The 21,245-nt window shown below is 40.4% G+C and overlaps 1 protein-coding gene across 1 annotated transcript; it reads right to left on the reverse strand.

Moving 5' to 3' along the window:
• Window positions 1-1,882: 1,882 nt before the first annotated feature.
• gng2 (guanine nucleotide binding protein (G protein), gamma 2) lies at window positions 1,883-19,915 on the reverse strand. The gene is made up of 4 exons (XM_080512386.1): window positions 19,718-19,915; window positions 8,458-8,528; window positions 3,721-3,839; window positions 1,883-2,908 (listed from the first exon to the last, which is right to left on the reverse strand). The coding sequence occupies exons 3-4, from the start codon at window positions 3,805-3,807 to the stop codon at window positions 2,780-2,782; spliced, it is 216 nt and encodes a 71-aa protein (XP_080368512.1). The 5' UTR covers window positions 3,808-3,839; window positions 8,458-8,528; window positions 19,718-19,915; the 3' UTR covers window positions 1,883-2,779.
• Between the last annotated feature and the right edge of the window lie 1,330 nt (window positions 19,916-21,245).

Genomic DNA, 21,245 nt, shown 5'->3' on the forward strand with positions numbered 1-21,245 from the left:
AGAACTTAATCAAGACTAAACAACAACTTCTGGAGCTAACAGAGTTCCCTGAAGCTAGTCCAACATGCGAATAATGTTGTAAAAACACCCTCAAGCTTCAAATCAAAAACTCGAAGCCTTGACAGTCAAAAAAACAAAGCAAGAATCTAATTTCTGTCAGAACTGTGACAAACAATGAACAAATTACAACAACAAAAACAAACATGTAATAGCAATGCTTAAAGACTAAATGACCAAGAAAACAGCAAATTATGATTTCAAAGACATGAGCATATTTACAACTAGTTCTTACCGTGTAAACTTTTCCATACAAATAAAGAGCGAGGTTTAAATCCCAAATGTTTGTAAGCGAGAAAACATTAAAAACTGAAAAAGAAAAGGGAAGTGTTTCCTGCTACACTTCTGTGTTCTGATTGGCTGATTGTGTCAGAGCTCTTGCTGTGATTGGCTGTTCACCCAAACGAGACTTTCCGTTCCAGGCCCAGCTGAGACGGTCAAGACCTGTTGTTTTAATTTCGGTTCTTAGTTTCTTTCTGGATTTTAATATATGATTCTTGATCATCCATCCCTTTGTCAATCACCTGTAATGTTGTTCGGCTTTTTTTTTGTATCAATCCATTGTCTTTATAAAATTTTGCAAATTATGGGAAAGCTCAACAGCCAGGTGTTATTTCCATTAAGGGCCAGTAAAACAAATAATTGCTGTTCTCTCTGCTCCAATATTTTGTTAGCCTGATTGACTAAATTTGTAAATATTGGTGACCTGGAGCTATGACTGGCTGGTTCAGCAAAGTTGGAATTTCACACTTGATTGGATCGGTCATTCAATGTTCCATCAGTGTCATATTTAAGTGTCATGTTCGATTTCAACATAGAGCAGTCTGCATTGAATTTGAAAGGGCTTAAAGTGCCCACCCCACTATTTCTCTTCTTTTATTGTGCTGCTGCTCCTGTGTAATGTTTCAGGAGAATGAGTACAGTAAGACATACTGTAGCTTATGTCAGCAGGTGCTGTTTATCAGAATATTTATCATGATTAAATCTTTTTGTTCCGTACCAACTTTTCTCGATCCTGATAGGTGTACAGTTGCAAGCTTTGTTCTGCATGAAAGCACCAGGGGATTCAATTCCCTGCATTTTTTCCAAGGTCTCTATCACTCCTCTTGTATATTTGATTTGTCTATATTTGACCTATGCTAAAGAAATATATATAAAAGCACTTTATATAACTCATTTAGGTAACTGGTATCATTTATGGATGATAAATGTTTTTCCTTTTTACTACTGAGTGAAACATACACAGTTCATAGATGTTAGAATTTGACATTCTTTGAAATTATTATGGAAACTGGACTTATCTGATAATTGTTATTATGCATTTTGAGTTTTTCTTTCGATAGATACGAATTTAGACAAAGAAAGCAATGAAATCTGCAGAATATTGACCATTATATTTCTCAAATGTAAACAAGGAAAAACATTTAAAACTGCCAGACACCAAATTACACCCATATTGACAGTCTTTCAAATTAATTTAAAGGTTGGGATATCAAGAGATTTATAATTATATCATATTTAATATTTCAATCTTGGACGAGTAAAAAGAAATCCAAACTATATGCAGGAACATTTAAATGTCACTTTTTTTCTCTGGGATTATTTTTTAACTTGTTAAATATCTGATCTGATTTGTTTGTTTTTGAAACATTCAACACAAAATATTAGATATTAGAAGTACTAGTATAAGATTGCTTTCAAGTTGTAACAGGTTGTGTATAAGGTTGCTGCATATTTTGTTTCACTGGTGTATCAGTTCTGCCTGTGTTGCACACTGAAAGAAAAAAACTCTTTTTCACGTAATAAGAAATAATACAAACACACATTGAGACCTCACAGCACAGCACAGTTTACTTGCTAGTCATTTTATACAAATAGTAGAAAGAGGGTTTGTATCTGAAGGAAACAAACTGTAATACATTGGCCAGATAGATTTTGATACACGGAGACTGATTTTCGGAAAGGTAAAGGTGTAAATATAGTCACAGAGTCGAATGTTTCAAACATCCCATTAAAAAAGCTTTCACTAACCTGTTGGTGTAAAAAAAAAAAGAGAGAGAGAGAGAGAGAGAGAGAGAGAGAGAGAGAGAGAGAGAGAGAGAGAGAGAGAGAGAGAGAGACTTCAGTAATCACATACAGTCATATAAAGATATCTAGGTAAAGTTGGAATAAACACAAAATAAACAACTTAAAAAAACAAAACATTCCAATAATTAGATGGTGTCTAGTGGTAGACGTAGTTCTTGTCTGCTGTCCTACGTTGCTCAACTCGCCCACAAACCGTTTAACGAAACATCTGGAAGTCCCAAAACAACCACAAAATATTTGTATTCTCATTTTAGCTATTTTTTTGTTTGTACACATCACAACCTGAACACTCGGTAGGTTGACTGGTTTTCCATTACATCTCTGGATGATAAACAACACCCTCCTCCTCCTCCTCCTCTTCATCGTCGTCATCATCATTTGTTAAAGTAATCTAAAAGCCCCTTCAACATGCCGCGCACCCACCCCTTCAAAAACTGCAATCACAATCCCTTTAGTTACATGTCAACTCTGTTGTTGTTGTTTTTTTAAATTTGTTGCACTCTTTATGTGCCGTTCAAGAAAAGGGGGCAATAATCGCCGTGCCCCCCCCCCCCACTAGAAGATTTCTACATGTTTTGAACGTCGGAGTTCAAAGTCCCACACTGAGCCGACTGCTGAAGGGCCATGCTGGGTTCTACAGGATGGCACAGAAGAACTTCTTCTCCCTGAACGGGTTCTCTGAGGCGGGCACTGGCGATAACAGAGGGTCCTCTTTGGCATGGGCTTCGCAGTACGACATCAGGTCTGCTGCTGCTTTGGACACCTGCAGTCACAAAGGATGTCAAGGGTAAAAAAAAACCCAACCTCATCAGTATAACTAAACAAGGCTTCATTAAACATGTGAACAGATAAATATATGGAGAAATAATAATATATTTGTAACCAAAAGGTTTTTTCTTGCATGGGGAGTGAAACTAAATCCATAATTTTGAAAATAGGTGAATTAATTAATTAATTAAAGAATGAATGAATAAATATATGTACAAATAAAATTACAGGCATGCTTTTAAAGGTCTCTTTAATGCTATATTATACTCCAGCATTGATTTTCTTCATATATTAGCCAATAATCATGTTCTATAGCAATGAATTAATTTGGAACATTTTAAATAGTTTCTGATTTCCTTTATTTATAATGCTGACAACATTCACATGACATAAAAAGAAATAAATGTGAAAGTAATTATGTATGTGAACAAAGCAAGGGAATAAGTGAAAAATAAATATATTCAGACAGAAAGGAATTAATAAATAAACAGAAAAGTACAAAGTAAACTCCTATGATCTATAAAGGTTTTTTTTAAATGGATTGAATCAATAAATGAATTGGATTTAGGTAATCCATTCCTGAATTTTCAATCAGTTAACCTGAGTCTGTTTCATAATTCATAATGGTTGGCGTATGTTCAGACGTGTTTGTTTTACATTTTTTTATTTGTTTATAACCTGAGAGGCTCAGTGAAGTTTAATTCCCATGCAAACTAATTTTAGCTCCACATTTTGTGTAAAAAAAAAAATCTATCAAGTTAATAGTTTGACCATGACTAAAGGTATGAACACATTTTTCCAGCTCACCTTTATCCTGTCGATGTTGGCCTCCATCTTTAGCTGCTCCACCAGCTTCCTGGCTTGTGCGATGCTGGCCGTGTTATTGCTCGCCATGGCCGCGATCAGTCAGGTCTAGTGTGCTCTGCCTACGCGGACACCAGAGAGAGCGAGACATCCCAGACATGTTAGTTCCATGTTAACACGCTGTGACAGGCATGCAAAGAAGAGTGCTACTAACAGATAACCCTCTTCATCATCCCCACATGCTTGTGAATCAACACACTTGTCCACAGAATGAATTCCCAGGGCTCTTCCCCGAACACAATCACTACCGCGGATAAATACCTACACCCAAACTGAAGTTTCTTGTCATTTTAGCCTCATAATCACAGTTTAATCTTTGAAAATATGGCAAGTGTCGTGTGATTCAGTATTTTGGTCTGCACATGGTACAACAGACCTCATAGCCATATTCTGCTGTGAAGATCTGGACCCTACTAATAGAGTAAAGTGAGGACACACGCACACACACACACACACACACACACACACACACACACACACACACACACACACACACACACACACACACACACACACACACACACACACACACACACACACACACACACACACACATTACATACGTCACACACAGGCGTATTATTTATGGAATTCGTTGCTAGGCAGCCCCTGACAGTTGGGGGGAGGGAGCGAGATGGTGGGAGGAGAGGGAGTGGAGCGTCACTTTGTCCAGCACAATATTCAAAATAGTTATTCAAATAAGAAACATTGCAGAATAAGAAATAAAGAGTCTGATTTTGCTCTGACACTTATTTAGATTCCTCTTCTTACTGCCTTGTGTGAGGAATTATGAACCTTTAGTACAATACCACTCATTTGACCTATTTTGATTAGCAAAAGCTTGTTTTAAATTATCTGTCAAACAAATGAAAAAGAAAGTAAATTCTTGGTTCAAATCTTGGAATTACTTCTTCTCTTTCAGTCACTTCTCGATGAGTGTGCAAGCTTTAAATATTAAACTGATTTCCTCACATCATGTTCATTCTTGTATGTGTGGTGCCGAATCAGTCGCTCTTCACACAATGAAGCACACATGGAAATGGAAATTACTTTCATAACTAAAGGCAGATGCAGCAAACAGAATCTACATTCAAAATTAAGGGCAGGACATGATACTAGAACAAGAAGTAACATGATCCCTGAACTCAAACTACAATTCAAAAACTAATCAGGAAAGAAAAGACACAACAGACATAACTATCAGATAGCAGTTAAAAGTTTCGTTTCCAGTTGCCTCTTGTTCTTTGAATTCCCAATTCAGAGTGAAATTATTTCTTTAGAAAAAAAACCCACAAAGGCAACATCTAGTGAAAGCTGTTCTTACACTAGCTCTTTCTATAAATGAAAACATTATGAACAAGCAATTGAAATGTCAGAAAAACATCAAAATACTGTAGAAAACAACATTAAAATACCACTTATGCTAAAGACTCACACTGTATGCAGCCATCTTGAAAATGAGACCGTTTCCTTGAAGCTGAACCAAATTTACTGTCAGAATTATGACCCAAAGTGGGCGGGCTCTTATTCTAATTCCTTTGCTTCCAAATTCGGAAAAGACTGAAAAGCTCTGTGCTAACTGGAGAGTTGAATTCATGAATTTGAAAGAGGCACAAGAACAAGAACAAGACGAACTGAAGCTTTGGAAACTCCAAAACAACCACAAACCCGAGGAAACGTAACAAACGCAAACTATAGAAGCAAGAGGTTCAATAAAAAGAGGCTGGATGAAACAGAAAGTACAGACAGGGAGAGTATTCTGGACAAACAAGGTAAATCTCCAAACTAAAGATTCGGACCTCAGAGTTCACAGGTCAGCCTTTGACAGCAAGTTGAAACGACACGTGAAGCAGGGCCAGAGGAATGAAGCATCACAGACGGACTTTGTTAGAACTGACACCGGGATACTCGGATAACCAAAGAAAAATGTGAAGAAAACACAAAACCGGTCAGTGACTGCTGATTTTTTTTTGTGCACACCTGAAGTATCTTACCCGTACGAATTATGACCCTGGATGTTAAATATAGGAATCTTTGACACCATCCCTTTGATCTTTGTCCGATTTTGCTTATGTCGTCAATGCATGCTCCCCTCATTTATTCATTACACGTGTGATGTTTCTGCACAGCCTCAGAGCAGAATCCTCAGATGCTCCCTGTCTTCTATAACCTCTTCGATTAAACAGGCCAGGCGCTCTCAAACAGCATCATCCTTGGTGTGCGATCAATCGTCCCTGCGCCTCCCCCTCTGTCATCCGTCTGTATGCACCGTGGTGCCCCTCAGTGTGGGGTCAATACTGATCTCAGTGAGGTGCAAACCATGAATGTTAATGCTCCGCGGTGGTGGCACATCTGCTCGCCGGGGCCACAAGTGAACTGCCGCAACAACAACCACGACCTCAGCACAGGTCACAGAGTGCAGCTCGTTTTACATCCGTGTCGGATTGGTTGACGTGCTGTTGAAAATGGAATGAGGTGAAAACGCGTGATGCAAGAAACACCACAATACATTGAATTTATTGATAAGTCCCTCATTGTGTCTTCCCAGTTAAAGAATGGTTTAATAGTTCATCATGTATTTCTGTCACATCTCGTGCTGCCTTTCAAAGTGTGTCCAGCTGCACCTCTTGTTGATCTCACCGTGATTAAATCAGAGAGTTTCATTCAATGTGGACAGACTCATTTGCTAATTTTCCCAAACAGCTAAAACTTATGAGAAATACAGAAAAAAAAAGCAAGCAAACAGACCTGCTAAAATAACTGCCTGCTAACAACCTGCTAAAATAACTCAAAGAGTGGAAAAGGTACAATAGCATTCACAGCCAAAATTGTAACAACAAAAAAAATCTTGTAAATTAAAAAGCGAACGGTAAATTAATTGCAATTTGGCGTCTTGACAAAAAGTGAATTTCAGCTTATTAAAGTGTACAACTCTAATACAGCAGAGGTTATTGTGAGGTGAAGAAGGCAATATATACAATCGCAAAGTCACACTACTTACACTATTTGATTTTGTCATTTTTATACAGAAGCATTCTCCTTTAAATCCAAATTTGAGAGGAGATTCGGTGTATTTACAGACTTCCCACGTTTCACAGACCGAGCTGGAACATCTATGAACGGAATCAGTGCAAACCAAATGACAATCTGAGGAGGATTTACAAGCTCAGGCTGCAGAAGGCTGCACAATATTAACGGTGGAACATAAACAAGATGTTTTATAGTCGCTGCAGCTGAGGGATCTCGGCTGCTCTCATGCTGGGGAGAGCATCACCTTGTAGGGTCATAATGTGTGTGCTGCCAATTATATTATCCACTTCTGATTTTTAAAAAAACAACAAACAAACAAAAAAACAACAAAACCTTGGCACTAATTAAAGTCAAACTATTGACAGGAATAGATGTCACTCTTTAATGTTTCTGGGATGTTTGAGAAAATAGGGCTTTTTTTTCTTTTAAATAAAAGGTTTTTGCAAATCAATCTAGTTGATGCAGTGCTGAAAAGGAAAGGTGCTGAGTTTCAATTAAAAAAAAACCAAATTAAGTTAAACTGCCTCTGAAAATGATGAATTATGAAGGTTAGTTTGACCTTACCTAACCTTTTACCTACCTTTACCTACCATGTTTATTCGTACGGAGCGGCTCATGGAAATGAATTACCTATGAGCATCTGGCTGGCTGTTAAAAGTCATATGATACTGCAGGCATTAGTGAATATGTAATGTTTAGTTTCAAGCTCAGAAAGCCTGCGCAGTACAGCAGCTGGACCACTAGTTGGTGCTGTGTTTCTGTAGCACAACATGCATGCGTGAAGAAAACAAGCAAACCACGCAAGCTCATATATATATATATATATATATATATATATAAAAATAAATAAATATATATATATATATATAAAAAAAAAAAAACATATATATATATATACTGTGGGATGAAGCACAGATGCATAATTCATCTTTAAATATAAATAATATTTAAATTAGATACATCTGTGGTTTTAAGGGAAGTAGTAAAAGAACAGATCAGAATGCTAATCACTGGACTGGTAAGACATGACGGCTGAAATTGGCAAGAATTTACTTTCAATCTATAGCCCTTGAGGATTAAATTTAAAGTGAAGTATGTCTGGCATGACAAAAAAAAAAAAAAAAGGCATCTGACAGCTTGACAGAACTGTCACTGAGTTCAAAACGTCGTTTTCCTGCTTATTATCGTCACAGAGTGCCAAAATGCCACCCTGACATTTTCTTATCTTGAGAGGGGAGGCTGAGGCGATGGTGACACGTCGCAGAGAGCCTCGCCAGAGAAGCCTTAAATGTTCTCCAAAAAAAGGGTGGGTTAAATATGAATAATAGACTATAGGGCAGAGCGTCTTTTGAATCATTTGTTTTGAGGTCAAACCGGGTCATCAAAGCTCCCTTTCTCTATCTGCGGGCAGCTCAAAATAGCATCCGGAGAGGTTGCCTGTGGTGTCAACATGCTGATAACTGTGACGCCCCGACAGGCACTGATAAATAATGCATCCGAGACGGACGCAAACCTTCACTGTGTCAGCTGTCCACAACTTCATGGGAGCTGTCAGGATCGTCGCTCCAATTCTTTGGAGCTGCAGAGTGAGTGACTGACCCCTCATCATGTACCCCTGTCACAACCCCCACCACCCCCGCCTTGACTTACCTTGTCTGCTTACTCCTCCGGGCCCGGCGTCCTCCTGCAGCTCACTCAGCAGCCTGTGTCCGCCACACTCTCTGTAAACACACACACACACACACACATACACACACAGAGGAGTCAAGGAGAGCTTGAAAGAGAGGGAGACTCAGAGCCGTGCACCGCCACGCCGCCGTCGTTCCCGCATTCCTGATAAATTACGCCGCGGCATTTGTGTGTAGCCTGTGTCTTCTGATCACTATGTGTCAGAATGTCACAGTTCGCTCCTACAAACTCCGACGGAGAAACGCCACGAGGCGCAACAGATGGAAGTGAAGCACAAGCGAGGGCACACATTAATTCGGGGTGGAAAAGGTTTGTGACGTTCCGGGAGACCCCCGTCTCGACTTCCTCTGTTTGATATCACCAGCGTCCAGTGGAACGAACTCAGGGAAGATTTGTAGTTAAGATTTGTAGTAAAGTTAATCCCATTTTATTTTCCAAAGTAACAAAATCTGAGAAAACTGACGCTTAACATGCTATTAGTTGTGCCTCTACACACCAGTATTTGAGGTTGAGTGGTGTCTTTAAATGAACCATTTCTATTAATATCAGTGTGTGATTCTGTGTTTCCATGTTTTCCCAATTTTCAGACATGTGTAACCAAATCACATGGTATTGTCTCTTTTATTGTAGCAGATTTTCCAAAATGCCAAACTATGCCTGAAAGTTGCTTTTCTGTCGCTGATGACCCAGAGCTTCTGGGCCTCCCTTCTTCTTCTGACCCTACACATTCACTTTTAATGCATCTGTGACTCTGCATCTCGGTCCTCCGCTGCATCTGATAAATGGGCCGATTACCCTGGATGAGCAGATCTGCAGAGGAAGGGGATTCCAGCTGCCATAAATCACGTCCGCACACAACGGCAAGGCAGCGTCTGCGGCGAGGCATCCATTAACAAAACCTCGCCAACAGCAGCCAAATGCCGTGTGTCAAAGTATTCCAGCAATGCTGAAACTGCTTGAAGTTTAAATAAGAAACAAGCAGAGATTGAGAGAGTACAATGGTTCATCATCTCCACTCCAAGTTCACTGGAGCCATTAATCTACACAGTTACATGGTGTTACAAGAGCTTAATGATAATATTATCAGTACAGGAACTGGGAAAGCTTCGCTGGATTGCTTCAATAGTGTGACTGAACTGTTGTGTAGGTCTTCACAATTAGTAATATTAAGAAATGTTTCTATAATGATGTATGAACTAGGAGAAAGATCCCACAATAACATCTTTGTCCTGCTGAAGTTAATTACAAAAAAGCAACACAATGATAATTTTCATTTTGTGCTTAATTGATTTTCAATGGTATTCAATTATTTCTGTCATATTTTGCACGTAACTCACAAAATGCCTATCGTCGTGTTATTTTTAAATATGCACTGCAAACTGGTGAAACAGGCACCGCCTTTATTGACATTACCTTCCTACACATTGTCGACGTCGCATAACTCGTGACTATGTCATGGCTGCTTTTATTTGCTGAGAGTATTTACTCACTCACAGAAACATCCGGCTCGTTTGCCATTCGGCTCACATTTACATTTGGGAGGAACCTGCTCTACCTTCTCTTGTTTGTTCAGGTTTAGAGGCTATATGTTGGTACATTTGTGCAATTTTTTTTTTAAAGATCAGGTTTAACTTTTTCTTTTTCTTTTTTTTTGCTTCAAGAAAAGTGCATATTCATCTGTCTGTACAACCTTCAAAACTGCTTGGATTGACCACAGCAAGGGATAAAAAAAAAAAAAAGAAGAAACTTCACAGCAATGGGTGACACACAAGCTTGAATATGTTTTAAGATTCTGCCAAAAAAAATTCATTTTTTACAAAATAAAAGTTTGCTAAAGTAATCAGTATGTTTTATCACAACTTTATAGTGGGGAGAAAAATACTTTCAATCTGTTTAAAAAAAAAATCTGCATTAATATATGAGAAGCAGAAACAAACACCAACATCGCTTTTTGCAGCATAATTCTGTTTTGTGGAGGATCAATCCATCCATACAGGCTCTGCGCTTTATCCACCTTCAGGTCATGGTCGGCTGGAGCTGACACAGCGGGGGCTGGCCTGGCACATAGACACACTCTCGTTCCCATCTACTCTAGGTAACTACGAACACAAACCAAACACAAACGCCAAACACAAAAGTAGTGATGTAAAAATCAACAATTTATCAACAAAATATCAGTGTCAACACTCATGACAGACACTTGTACTTCATTTTATAAGTTGTAAGTTAACTGTTAACTGCTAACCTCACCCAAGGCAACATTTCAATAACATTTTCTACTTTTTGAACAGTTACGATTCAAATTCTAATCAACTGTTACATCAATCCTTTAGAATAAGGACACGGGTTTCCTCACCACGCATTATCAATTATTATGTAAGCGACCAGGGCTGGGCGATTTGGCCTAAAAACAAAGCTACGATTTTTGAAAGAAAAAAAAAGAAAAGAAAAGAAAACTGTCATTGCGAGTTGTTTGTGTCGCCATCGTATTTATGTTGCAAAGCAGCATCGGGATCAGTAGTAACGGGACAGAAAGTGTTAAAACGGTTTGCACCTTGGAGATGTTGTTCTCTATCTCATTGCCACTGCAGCCGGTCTGGGCCTCGCTGAACAGACTGAACTGCATCATGGGACGTGAGTAGTGATCCATTTCTCTCCTGTGTTTGCGCCTTCTGCTTCCTGTCCCTCCTTCTGAGGCAGACAGGTGTTCGGTGATGGGACTCTAGCAGCCCCAGCATGCTCCGTCCTGCTCTGATCAATCCACCCCCCCCCCCCCCGTTCCATCCTTCCCCTGCCATTTGGGGCTTTTTTTTTTTGAACCCCTTCCTCTGGGTTTTGTTGGGGAGGGGGGGTCTGTGTTCATGACGAGGCGCTCTACAGATGTGATTATAGCTGCTGTGCTCGACTCTGGGTGTCGCTGACTTAAAGGGTGATTAAGCACTGCAGGAAACATCCTGGTGTGGAAAAAAATAATTCCTGGCCTGTCGAGAGTGACGATCTCTCCTGCACTCCCACACATGCCGACTCTCAGCTTGGCTCTCCCTCCTCTTTGCTGCTCCCCCTTTCTCTTTCTATAGTGCACACCTTATTATCCTGTCGGAGTTTGTTTTTTTTGGGGGGCCTGTACACCATCCAGACACAGAATTCAGGGCGGCCAGGCAGGGAGTATTCTGTCTTCTGTAAAGCCCATGGTGCAAAATCATGGGCATGGTAATTAAAAATGTGTCCCTAGCTTCAGAATCTGGACCCTGGAGAGCCAGCGATTAACCTGCGAGTGGCTGCAGGACGAGTTTTGAGGGTCTCTTAAGTTTTGTGCGCGTGGGAATTTGTGCAAACGGCCTGGTCCCGTCACATACGGCATGCGTCGGGAGTGGGAGTTGATGAGCAAAGACTCCATGTGGAGATTTTAACGCGCGACGTGACATGCAGCCGTATTCTGTTGGTTTAACAGCATTGAGAGGTTTCTTCCTGGTCATACCAATGACTCGACTCGAAGATTGAAATGTATTTATCTGATGCCACTGGAGCATTCATCCAAACATTGAGGGGGAGTGGAGCTGTTTGGAAATGTGTGCTGTTTTTATGACGCGTTGTACAAAACAATGTGTTACTTATAAATGATACTTCCATTTTAAACCTAATCTCTTTGAAAAGATTTGAATCACTGCTGCCAGAAGCACGTTGACAGTACGATCAAACTCTCCTCTCACAACGACAGGGTGCAAACTTGAGGGTCCACTTGAATTGGGAAACAGAAGATTAAAAAAAAAAAAAAAAAAAGAATAACTTACGATTATTATGATTGTTACGAGAACTTAGAGAAGGGGAGCATGGGATGTCAATTATCAAAAATATACTTGGAAAAAGCTGGATTTTCTTTTTCACTATAACAAGGTTTTTCCAGGAATCTTCCGACATTCCGAGTTTGAAATTCCACTTCAATCAAAAGCACTTCAATCTGAAACAACTGGAGCAAAGCATGAAGCCACATTGAAAATAGCCCCTGAGGTGACTCGCGTAAAATTGAGACGAAAACTGAGATCAAACAAAACAACAACAACAACAACATAAACAGCCACCATGTTGTAATACCTTCTAGGTTCAGAAATGAACATGTGTGTCATAACAATCAAAACAGGGATGGAGGTGTTTATTAAAGCCAGGTTTGAAGAACTCGAAAGCCCGGAGGACTTCAGTTAACACAAAGTACAGATGGGCAAAGTACAACACTGTTAACTTGTTTATGTATAAAAATGTTTCAAAAGGGATCCAACTGTACAAATTATTGGTTGAGGTAAAATAAAAAGATTCAAAACTGAAGCAAAAGTCAAATGACTAAACCCAAAAGTTCTAACTTTATAAGTTGATGAGTCATATCATAAGACATTTATATAGAAAATAAAGTTTGAATTAAATTGCAGTTATTTGCAAATCAAATGATATCTTTATGACATGGTGGTGTAGTGGTTAGAAGTTCTGCTTGACAGCGAGTATATTCCTTGCTGTGTGAAGACTGCTGATATGAGGCTTTTACTTTATATCAGTTCATCCAATCCAATAAAGTATGTGAACAAGCCTTTTAATCCGGCATAATTTTGTTACTATAATAACAACAACAACCCTGTTTTTTTCCCTGCCCTTTGTGACTCATTTCCCTTTTTTTTGTTCTTACCACCAAAATCCACAGAAACACGACTGTTTTTTTTTTTTTTTGAAAAACGCAAGTCTGTTCATCATGACTATCATTGCAAGCAGCGCCACAAAAGCTGTAAACGCACGCAGAAACTTCAGTCATGCAACAGTCAGGCTGAGAGACTGGCGCTCTCAGCGTGTCACAGGACAATAAGGCTGCAGTCTGCGATGTGACAGTGAAACAGAAGGCAGGGAAGGGCACAGTCAGCTAAAGAAAGATTTACAGAGCCGTAAACTGATAGGAGAGCGTACACAGAACAAGAGAGAGAGAGAGAGAAAAGAGAAGAAGCTGGGAATAAAGTTTATTGGGAAGATAAAAGAGGAGATGCAGTGGTTATACCTTCCTCCAGGGTGGCTTTTATGGCAAGGAGAGGTAACATAAAACTGACCTCCGGAGTTATTAATGAACACAATCGGGCAGTATTGACTATTGAATGTAACGTAGCACGGATCCCTGTCCTTGAACAGGAGAAAGGACACACCTCCCTCTGCACATAAAGACAAACCAGCAGGACACACACACACACACACACACACACACACACACACACACACACACACACACACACACACACACACACACACACACACACACACACACACACACACACACACACACACACACACACACACACACACACACACACACACACACACAGAGCGCTGAGCTGAGCTGGCAGGTCACGACTGTTTGTGGAGGTGACGGCGAGTGTGACGGCTGAGTGTCCTTCTCCATCACAGTCTCTGAGAATGTCAGGCTGCCTGTGACCAGGACTCATGGGGCATTCAGGGAAGTTTGAATGTGCAAAGTTTCCACTTTTCAAAGTTACATTTCCGGGCTGAGAGTACTCCGCAGAAAGAGCCGACAAGAAAGTCCACTGATGATCTGCAAGCAAACCGTATTTAATCCGCCAACACAGTGATGAGATGACGTTTGTAGAATCAATATTATCTATAGACTCCGGTTTTACACACGTGGAGATGCTGCAATTGTCTTGTAGCAGGAAATCCACTGCAAATGGTGTGTTAGGTGGGTTTAATCTCTTCTAATGTAAAAACCATTGAAGCAAGTTATTTTGCAATTTTTTAAGAGTATACGTCCAATTCCGTGTTTGAACTTTCTAATTTGTCTTTGTTTAAATGTAGTGTTCCCATTTGGATGTTGAAACTTTATCCCTCCGTCAAGGTCATTTTCTCATACGATACCTGTTGAAATCTAATGTTCCCACTTCAATGTTGGAATTTTACTCCAACCTGGATTCAATTTCACCCTGTTTAAATGTATTGTTTCCACTTTAATGTTGGAACTTCCGAGAGAGAAATTTCCACTTTGTCCATGGTCAAATAAATTGGTCCTTCTTGTATTTTGGAACTTCACCACATACAGTACGAGAGGGAAGTTTCCAGTTTGACCCTATTGTCAAATTGTTGAAAATGAAATGAAAAAGAAATTGTTGAAAATGTAAAATATGATTGTCGTTCACTTGTTATTGTTAGTCTGAAAAAAAAAATTATCAAGAAGTTACTATATATATATATATATATATATATATATATATATATATATATATATATATATATATATATATATATATATATATATATATATATATATATTTTAATATATTTATTTACATTTATATTTTCCCCAAATAGGAAAGTTTAAGAACAATGAATGAATCAACTTTTTGGCGCCTCATGAATTAGAATAAACATGTTTTTCATCAACGGTGGTGAATCATTGTTCATATGTTGACGACTGCCAAGTAATTATCACAATATTTTCACCTCAAATTTTCTCCTTCTGTCTCGTGAAAATTATGTCAAATCTTTGACGACTCCTCACGCCACTGTGTTTTACTAATTTTGCTTCCCGGCCGGAGAAAGGCTCTCTTTTCATTCTTGAGTTTTTATAACCAACAGCTGGAGAACTGATTTCTGTGCAACTCCCAATAGCATATATGTTATAGTAGGACAAATAGAATATATTTCTGCAACACTCAAAACTGCATATCACTTAAATATAAAGTCAGAGACCTCGATGTGAGTTTGATCAGACTTAGTTGGGGGTAATAGTCAACAGGTCAAATTCTGAGGATGGGTTCCATGGAGTTGAATTTCCATTAATACCAGGCTCATAAATCTGATATGTAACAGTTGCAGATTGTAGAAAAAAGCCTCACCAGGTAGTTTTATATTCTATCTAACTCACACAAGAAGACTTTTTCATGCCTAATAGTGATAATATCATATATTAAGAACATCATTTCAACCTGAAATGACTACTTGGTGTGAGACAAATCCTGTGCATCTTAAAGGAGTTGGACTCAAAATGTAGTTCAAACTCTGTAAGATGAGATTCATCTCCTCGCACTGGACAAGATGGAAAACAATGGATTTTCCCAGGATGATTCCCATCAGACAGTGGAGGCCTCCTTCAGATTTCACCTAGTTTAACTATTAAAGACAGTTTGGAAGTGGCTGAACTAAAAATGACCTGCACATAAATGTTACGAGAAGATATCTGCAGTACACAATCATCTCTCCAAAGTCAATTCATCTCTTATTCAATTTCCAGTTTCCATGACTCAACGCTTCTGGTTGGACTGAATCTATTTATGATGAACTTAGTCGGGTTCATTGCAGAATTGCTAATGGGAAAGGAAAGTTACTCATACAGTGGCATTGTGCTTCATGTGCTCCATCACATTCGTCCATTCACACACTCAATATATGAAAAAAATCAAGTCACCAAAAGGAAAATCATTACAAATATATTAAATATAGGCTACATATGAAATGATACAAATGAACTAAGATCGAGGTTGATGTAACTATTATTGAAATAACCTGAAGGCAGGGACACGTTTACATGGATTTGTCATTTGAAACAACCAGCACATCTGTCACATTTATCTGTATGATTATTTTCAACATTGCAAATGTTCCTCAATCCTTTACAAAACTTTAGACACCAAATGCTTCACTTTTCCATTTGCAATCTTCTTTTGACTCACGCTCTTTTGACACTCTCTCCTCGTGCTGCTGCCTCTCGGTCAGACCACCACCACCCATGATCATTCGATTAGCCCGGACATCTGTGCCACCACCCCCCCAGCATGCCCTGCCCATCCTACACGTGTGTGTTGCAAGTTAATCTGGGTCCCAGAAACGGGGGGAGGGGGAAAAGGCAGTGGCCCAGGAAATGATGCATCCCCTGGGAGTCAAGAAGGCAGCAGGGAGGAGGCTTATTGCTCCAGGGGGTGCAAATGTGGTCTATTATGTTTATTAAATCAAACGATCAAGGCCCCGTGTGTCTCCTCTTTGTTGGATTAAAGCAGTGACCAAGTGGTTTTCTTTTCTTTGGACATTTAAAGCATTTAAAGCCTTTGATATGCATGTTACGTAACAGCAGTGTAGTGGGGTAGAAACAATGTATGACACTGGCCGTCACAGAGCTTTAGTAGGCCTAACGGAGAAAAAGAAAAAAGAAAAGCGTGTTTTTGTGTGATCAGGGTGGAAAAATTAACACCAGTGACCAGCCAAAAAGTGCGAGTTTTTTTTTTTATGGCAGCGAGGAAGAGAGTTGTTTAAAATTCCTTTGCCAATTTTGAAAGGAGCTAAACATCCTGAGGAGCTTCTCTTCCCCTCCGTACATCATATTTAGAAGCAGCAGACGTGTTTGCCAGGTTTAAAAGGTTACTTTCTGCCCCATCTGTCAGAAACGGCAGTTTTAAAAGTTTGGAGTACCTTAAGCTCGTCTCTTCGTGCTTGAACTGCGAGGGATTGGCAGGATTTCTGCTCTCTCCTTGAGAGAAGCGGCATAAACACACTTTTCTTCTGGATTCAATCAGCATGCAGTGAATAACACGGACAGACTCCTGGGCTGTTAACAATATTACGAACATCCGGGCTTGTTTAGATTGTGCGGCGAGCGTACTGTTTGTACAGTGTACTTCAACAGGTCGTTAGTCCAATCCAAACCATCACAAACACATCGAATCTGCTCATCGTTTGTACGACTAATACGCAAAGTTCATAAAATTTGCTGCTGAAGCTACATGTGTTGGCGTGTTAACGCCGACGCACCCCAAGAGGCAAAACCTACAGTCAAAATATAAACTTGAACTTAGTGACAAATGTCATTTGCTGTGAGGCTTTGATTGAAGTGGAAAGTTGACTGGAATCTTCATTGACAGAAACATGAGCTCTGGCAAATATAGAGTCACAAATCTAGATTTTCCTTGTCAAACACACCAAACCACCATGAGAGGACTCCAAATTCTCGGAGCTTCTGTCCGATTGTCAATGCTAAAATGTAGATCTGAATGTGGCAGCTGTAATACTTGACTCTTCCGTGACTTCTTTCACCCCCCTATGAATGGGACAATTATGAATTCTATTCTTGCACAGTTGACAAGAGTTGCATATCTGTCAGTTCTTCAACATCACGCTGTCTGAATCTTGGACATTAACACGGTAAACGCTGTAGTTGCCACCTTGATGACTAGATATAGGAGAGAAAACCTCTCTCCTATCTCCTATATCTCCTATATAATTCTCTACATGTCACAAATGAGCTAAAGGTTGTGAGAAGTATGCCGGCTGAATCCTGTCAATAGCTAAAAGAAAAGAATGTAACTTGTGTTTTAAGTTAGGCTTCAAATGTGAATACATACTGTACAGGCTGGTTTAGCCTGAACATTTTTTTATGTGTTCGTGAGGCTTGAGATATGAACTTTAAATAAAGATAGAAGGATAGAAGAGTTTGTTGGACAATACTTTTGAAAGGCTCAGGCTGAAACGACGGAAAACCAATGAAGGCTGGAATCAGTAAAACAAAGTTTCACCCACAAAGACGAAAGCGATATGAGTTGAAACTTTGCTTGAACTCCAGGTCAGATAACATGCTCAAGAGCAAAGTCTCTTGACCCTGCAGCTTTCCGTGGAGTGGCTCGACTTGACTCCCTCAAGGATCTAAGGCTCAGTTTTAGGCTCTGCTTAACAACAGCTCGACTTTCCCTGTACGCTTTTATCCCAACAGACCACAGCACGGTCGAATGAGCTCGAAAAAAACAAAATCAACACCATTAGACGCAAACAAGTGCAGTGAGTACAAAGGTCAGAGGCTTTCTGCAGGACAACACCTGTCCTACCTCGTGGTACTTCCATTTCTAAGCAAAGAAATATGGTTTGAATTTGAAATATGGGAACGTCTCACTATGGTAAAAAAAAAAAAAAAAGTAAAAGAGGACTCGTCACACTCTGAAGACATTAGCGTGGATGTTTTTGTCAGTTGCAGGCTATACGGGGAGCGGAGGGGTCAACATGGTCAAAAAGGTGTGGATGGCCTTCGTCTTTTTCTTCTTTCATCCGAGGCTCGCTCCTCTTTCTATCTGCGACGCTCCGCCTTGTTCGCTGGCTTCTGTAAGACTGTCGAAGCTTTCAATGTCTCCTCGAGCCTCGAAAACCCTGAACCGGTCTGTGGACTGGCTTCCTCTTCCATACAGTACGACCCTCCTGGTCATGGGCTCTTGCGTAATTCAGACTGGCAGTGTGCAATTGTAATGGCCCTGAATATGTAACCCAAATACACACATGATTGGACGATTTAATGCCAGTTGCACGTGACGATGCCTTTGTGTGTCGAGCTGAGAGTGGGGAGAAAAGAGAAAAGAAAAAAGAAAAAAAAAACCTGCACATCTGTGTGCGTTTTCTGGGTTTTCTTGTGAATGCATGCTGTATCTGTCTGTGAGCAACATAAAAAAAAACACCAACCCCCTCCTCCCCATCCCCATCCTCATCCTCCTTCTCCTCCTCCTCCTCTCCCGGCCATCTGCCTGAAACGAATACTATATGGAGCTTGTGTGTGGTCGCCTTGCTCTCTCCTCTCGGTTTGGAGGGCATGGGGTTTGACAATGGTTGGAATACCTCACGGGATGCTTGTGGGATTCCTCAGTATTTTTTTGTCTGCTGCTTGTCTTTCGCATCCCCTTCTACAATCAGCACCCCCCCCCCCCCCCCCCTCCTTTATTTTTACACCATCCTCTTTCTGTGTCTTTTTCATCCCCTGAAACAGATGCCCTTAATTCCTCTGGCTTCACATTATAAGATCTGCCCGACCCTAAGGGGAAGAGAAGGAGGGAAGAGGCAGAAAAAAAAGGGGAGGAAGGGAGCCCATTCTGCTATTCCCCTCACACATACACATGCATGAAAGGAGGCAATGGATGATGGATATTAAGCAGCCGCTCACCTCCGTGTGAGGAGCTTTTTAGTTATTTTAGAGGGAGGAGGGGATTCCATGATGTAAACCAGCCAGCAGTATCCGCCTCACCTCTCCAGCACTGACAAAAACGACAGCATGGATATGGAACACCCCCCCCCCCCCCCCCCCACTCCCTCCTCTTGAACACACCCTGTTTTGGTTCTGATTAACCCACATGCCAGCAGAACATTAAAGGGGACAAGCAAAACATGAACAGATGGACAGATGATCAAAAAATCCAAAAAATAATAATTGAAATCGTACCTTTGTTGCACTCGCGTGTTTTCCTGTCTGTGACGCCAAACGCATCCAGTCCTGCAGAGCGGTTTCCACGCGTTCTGCCCCCTCCTGATCTCTTTCTGTCACATGCACACACAAACACACACACAAACACACACACACAGTCAGTCAGTCAGTCAGTCAGTCAGTGAGGCTGCCGATTACATCCACACGCACAACACACACTCCTCTTTCTGTCTTTTTTTTAATGTCTCTCTCTCTCTCTCTCTCTCCTCCAGCTGAGATCCTCCCTGCCTCCCTCCTCCCTGCTTCTCTCAGTCTCCACCCTCCAGCCTGACGCTGGGGCTGCAAGAAACTACCCTCCTCCTCCTCCTCCTCCTCCTTGCCCCTTTTGTGTCTTTTCTTTTCTGCTATTAGGACACACTCCCTCCATCTCCCAGAGGTCCACAGGAAAAGCTTCAACTGTTCCTCCAAACAGATACGGTAAACAAATGCATACCAGGACAGATGACAGACAAAACCATGCTTACGTGTCTGCAGCTCTATCTTCACCCACTTTTTTTTTTTTAATCACCAATGAAGAGCACAGAACATTCTTGTATTGTACACAGTGAAAGCTTTTAACCTTTAGGTGAATATCACAGTATGGACTCTTGCAGGAGCTATGCACCAGAGCTGAACTAAAACACATAAACAGTGTGCACACGTCGCTTTGTGAATGCACAGGACCATGTCTGCAATGTACAGGAGAAGGCTGATATCTTAAACAATGAGGCTGTTGGTCACCACTACAGGTCAAACCTGACTATTTTGTTGAGTATGGTTTCTGAAAAGTACAGGGCTTATTTAAAAAAAAAAACTAAATAAATAACTTAGCTTTTCTCCACAAGTTTTTACCCAAAAATGTTTTCCATCGACAGTCATTCTCTTTATTGTTCCAGTCATACTGAGTCTGCCCACTAGAGGTCAGAATCAAACTTAAACTGCACCAACAATCCATATCAGCAGATACTCATACCAACACCCCAAAATTCAAGACCCCATCATGTTAGATTAATAATCATTTCGTCTGCCGAGTCCATCTTTTCATGGATTACGTACTACATTCTTCAAAAATATTGCTCATTGTTGGCCTTCCCTGTGTTCGCATTCATAAGATCACGCTGAACATCGGCTTTCATGCATGTGCGCTACTCGCCTGCAGGTAAGCCCAGCTAGAATTATTCATCTTCCTCCTACTGTCTGAACATCACGTTTTTTCTGTGAGTCACATTTTCCTCAGCCCATTCATGCAGATGTTATTTTCTGTGAAACTTACAGTAGTAGCAACACACATCCGGTGAGAAATGGAGAGAGGATGATGGAGGAGGAGGAGGAGGAGGTGAAGATGGAGAATCGATGAGTCACGGTTCCTGCGAAAGCCTCTGCTCACAGGATACTACAGTAATCTGGGATAGCCCTTCTTCCGGTGGCTCCTCACAGATTTTGCCCTGAAATTAAAGAAATCTAAGTAAAGCTGAGCTTCAAACTCTCAGGTTGTGGATTTCCTGTA

This window comes from Blennius ocellaris, assembly GCF_963422515.1.
Source record: "Blennius ocellaris genome assembly, chromosome: 17".
Taxonomy (NCBI): domain Eukaryota; kingdom Metazoa; phylum Chordata; class Actinopteri; order Blenniiformes; family Blenniidae; genus Blennius; species Blennius ocellaris.

Excerpts from the sequence above, each read along its gene's own strand:
- gng2 (XM_080512386.1), bottom strand. The coding sequence starts at position 3,807 with ATGGCGAGCAATAACACGGCCAGCATCGCACAAGCCAGGAAGCTGGTG. Across the intron at positions 2,909-3,720 it reads CCAACATCGACAGGATAAAG|GTGTCCAAAGCAGCAGCAGA; the intron begins GTGAGCTGGAAA and ends TTGTGACTGCAG.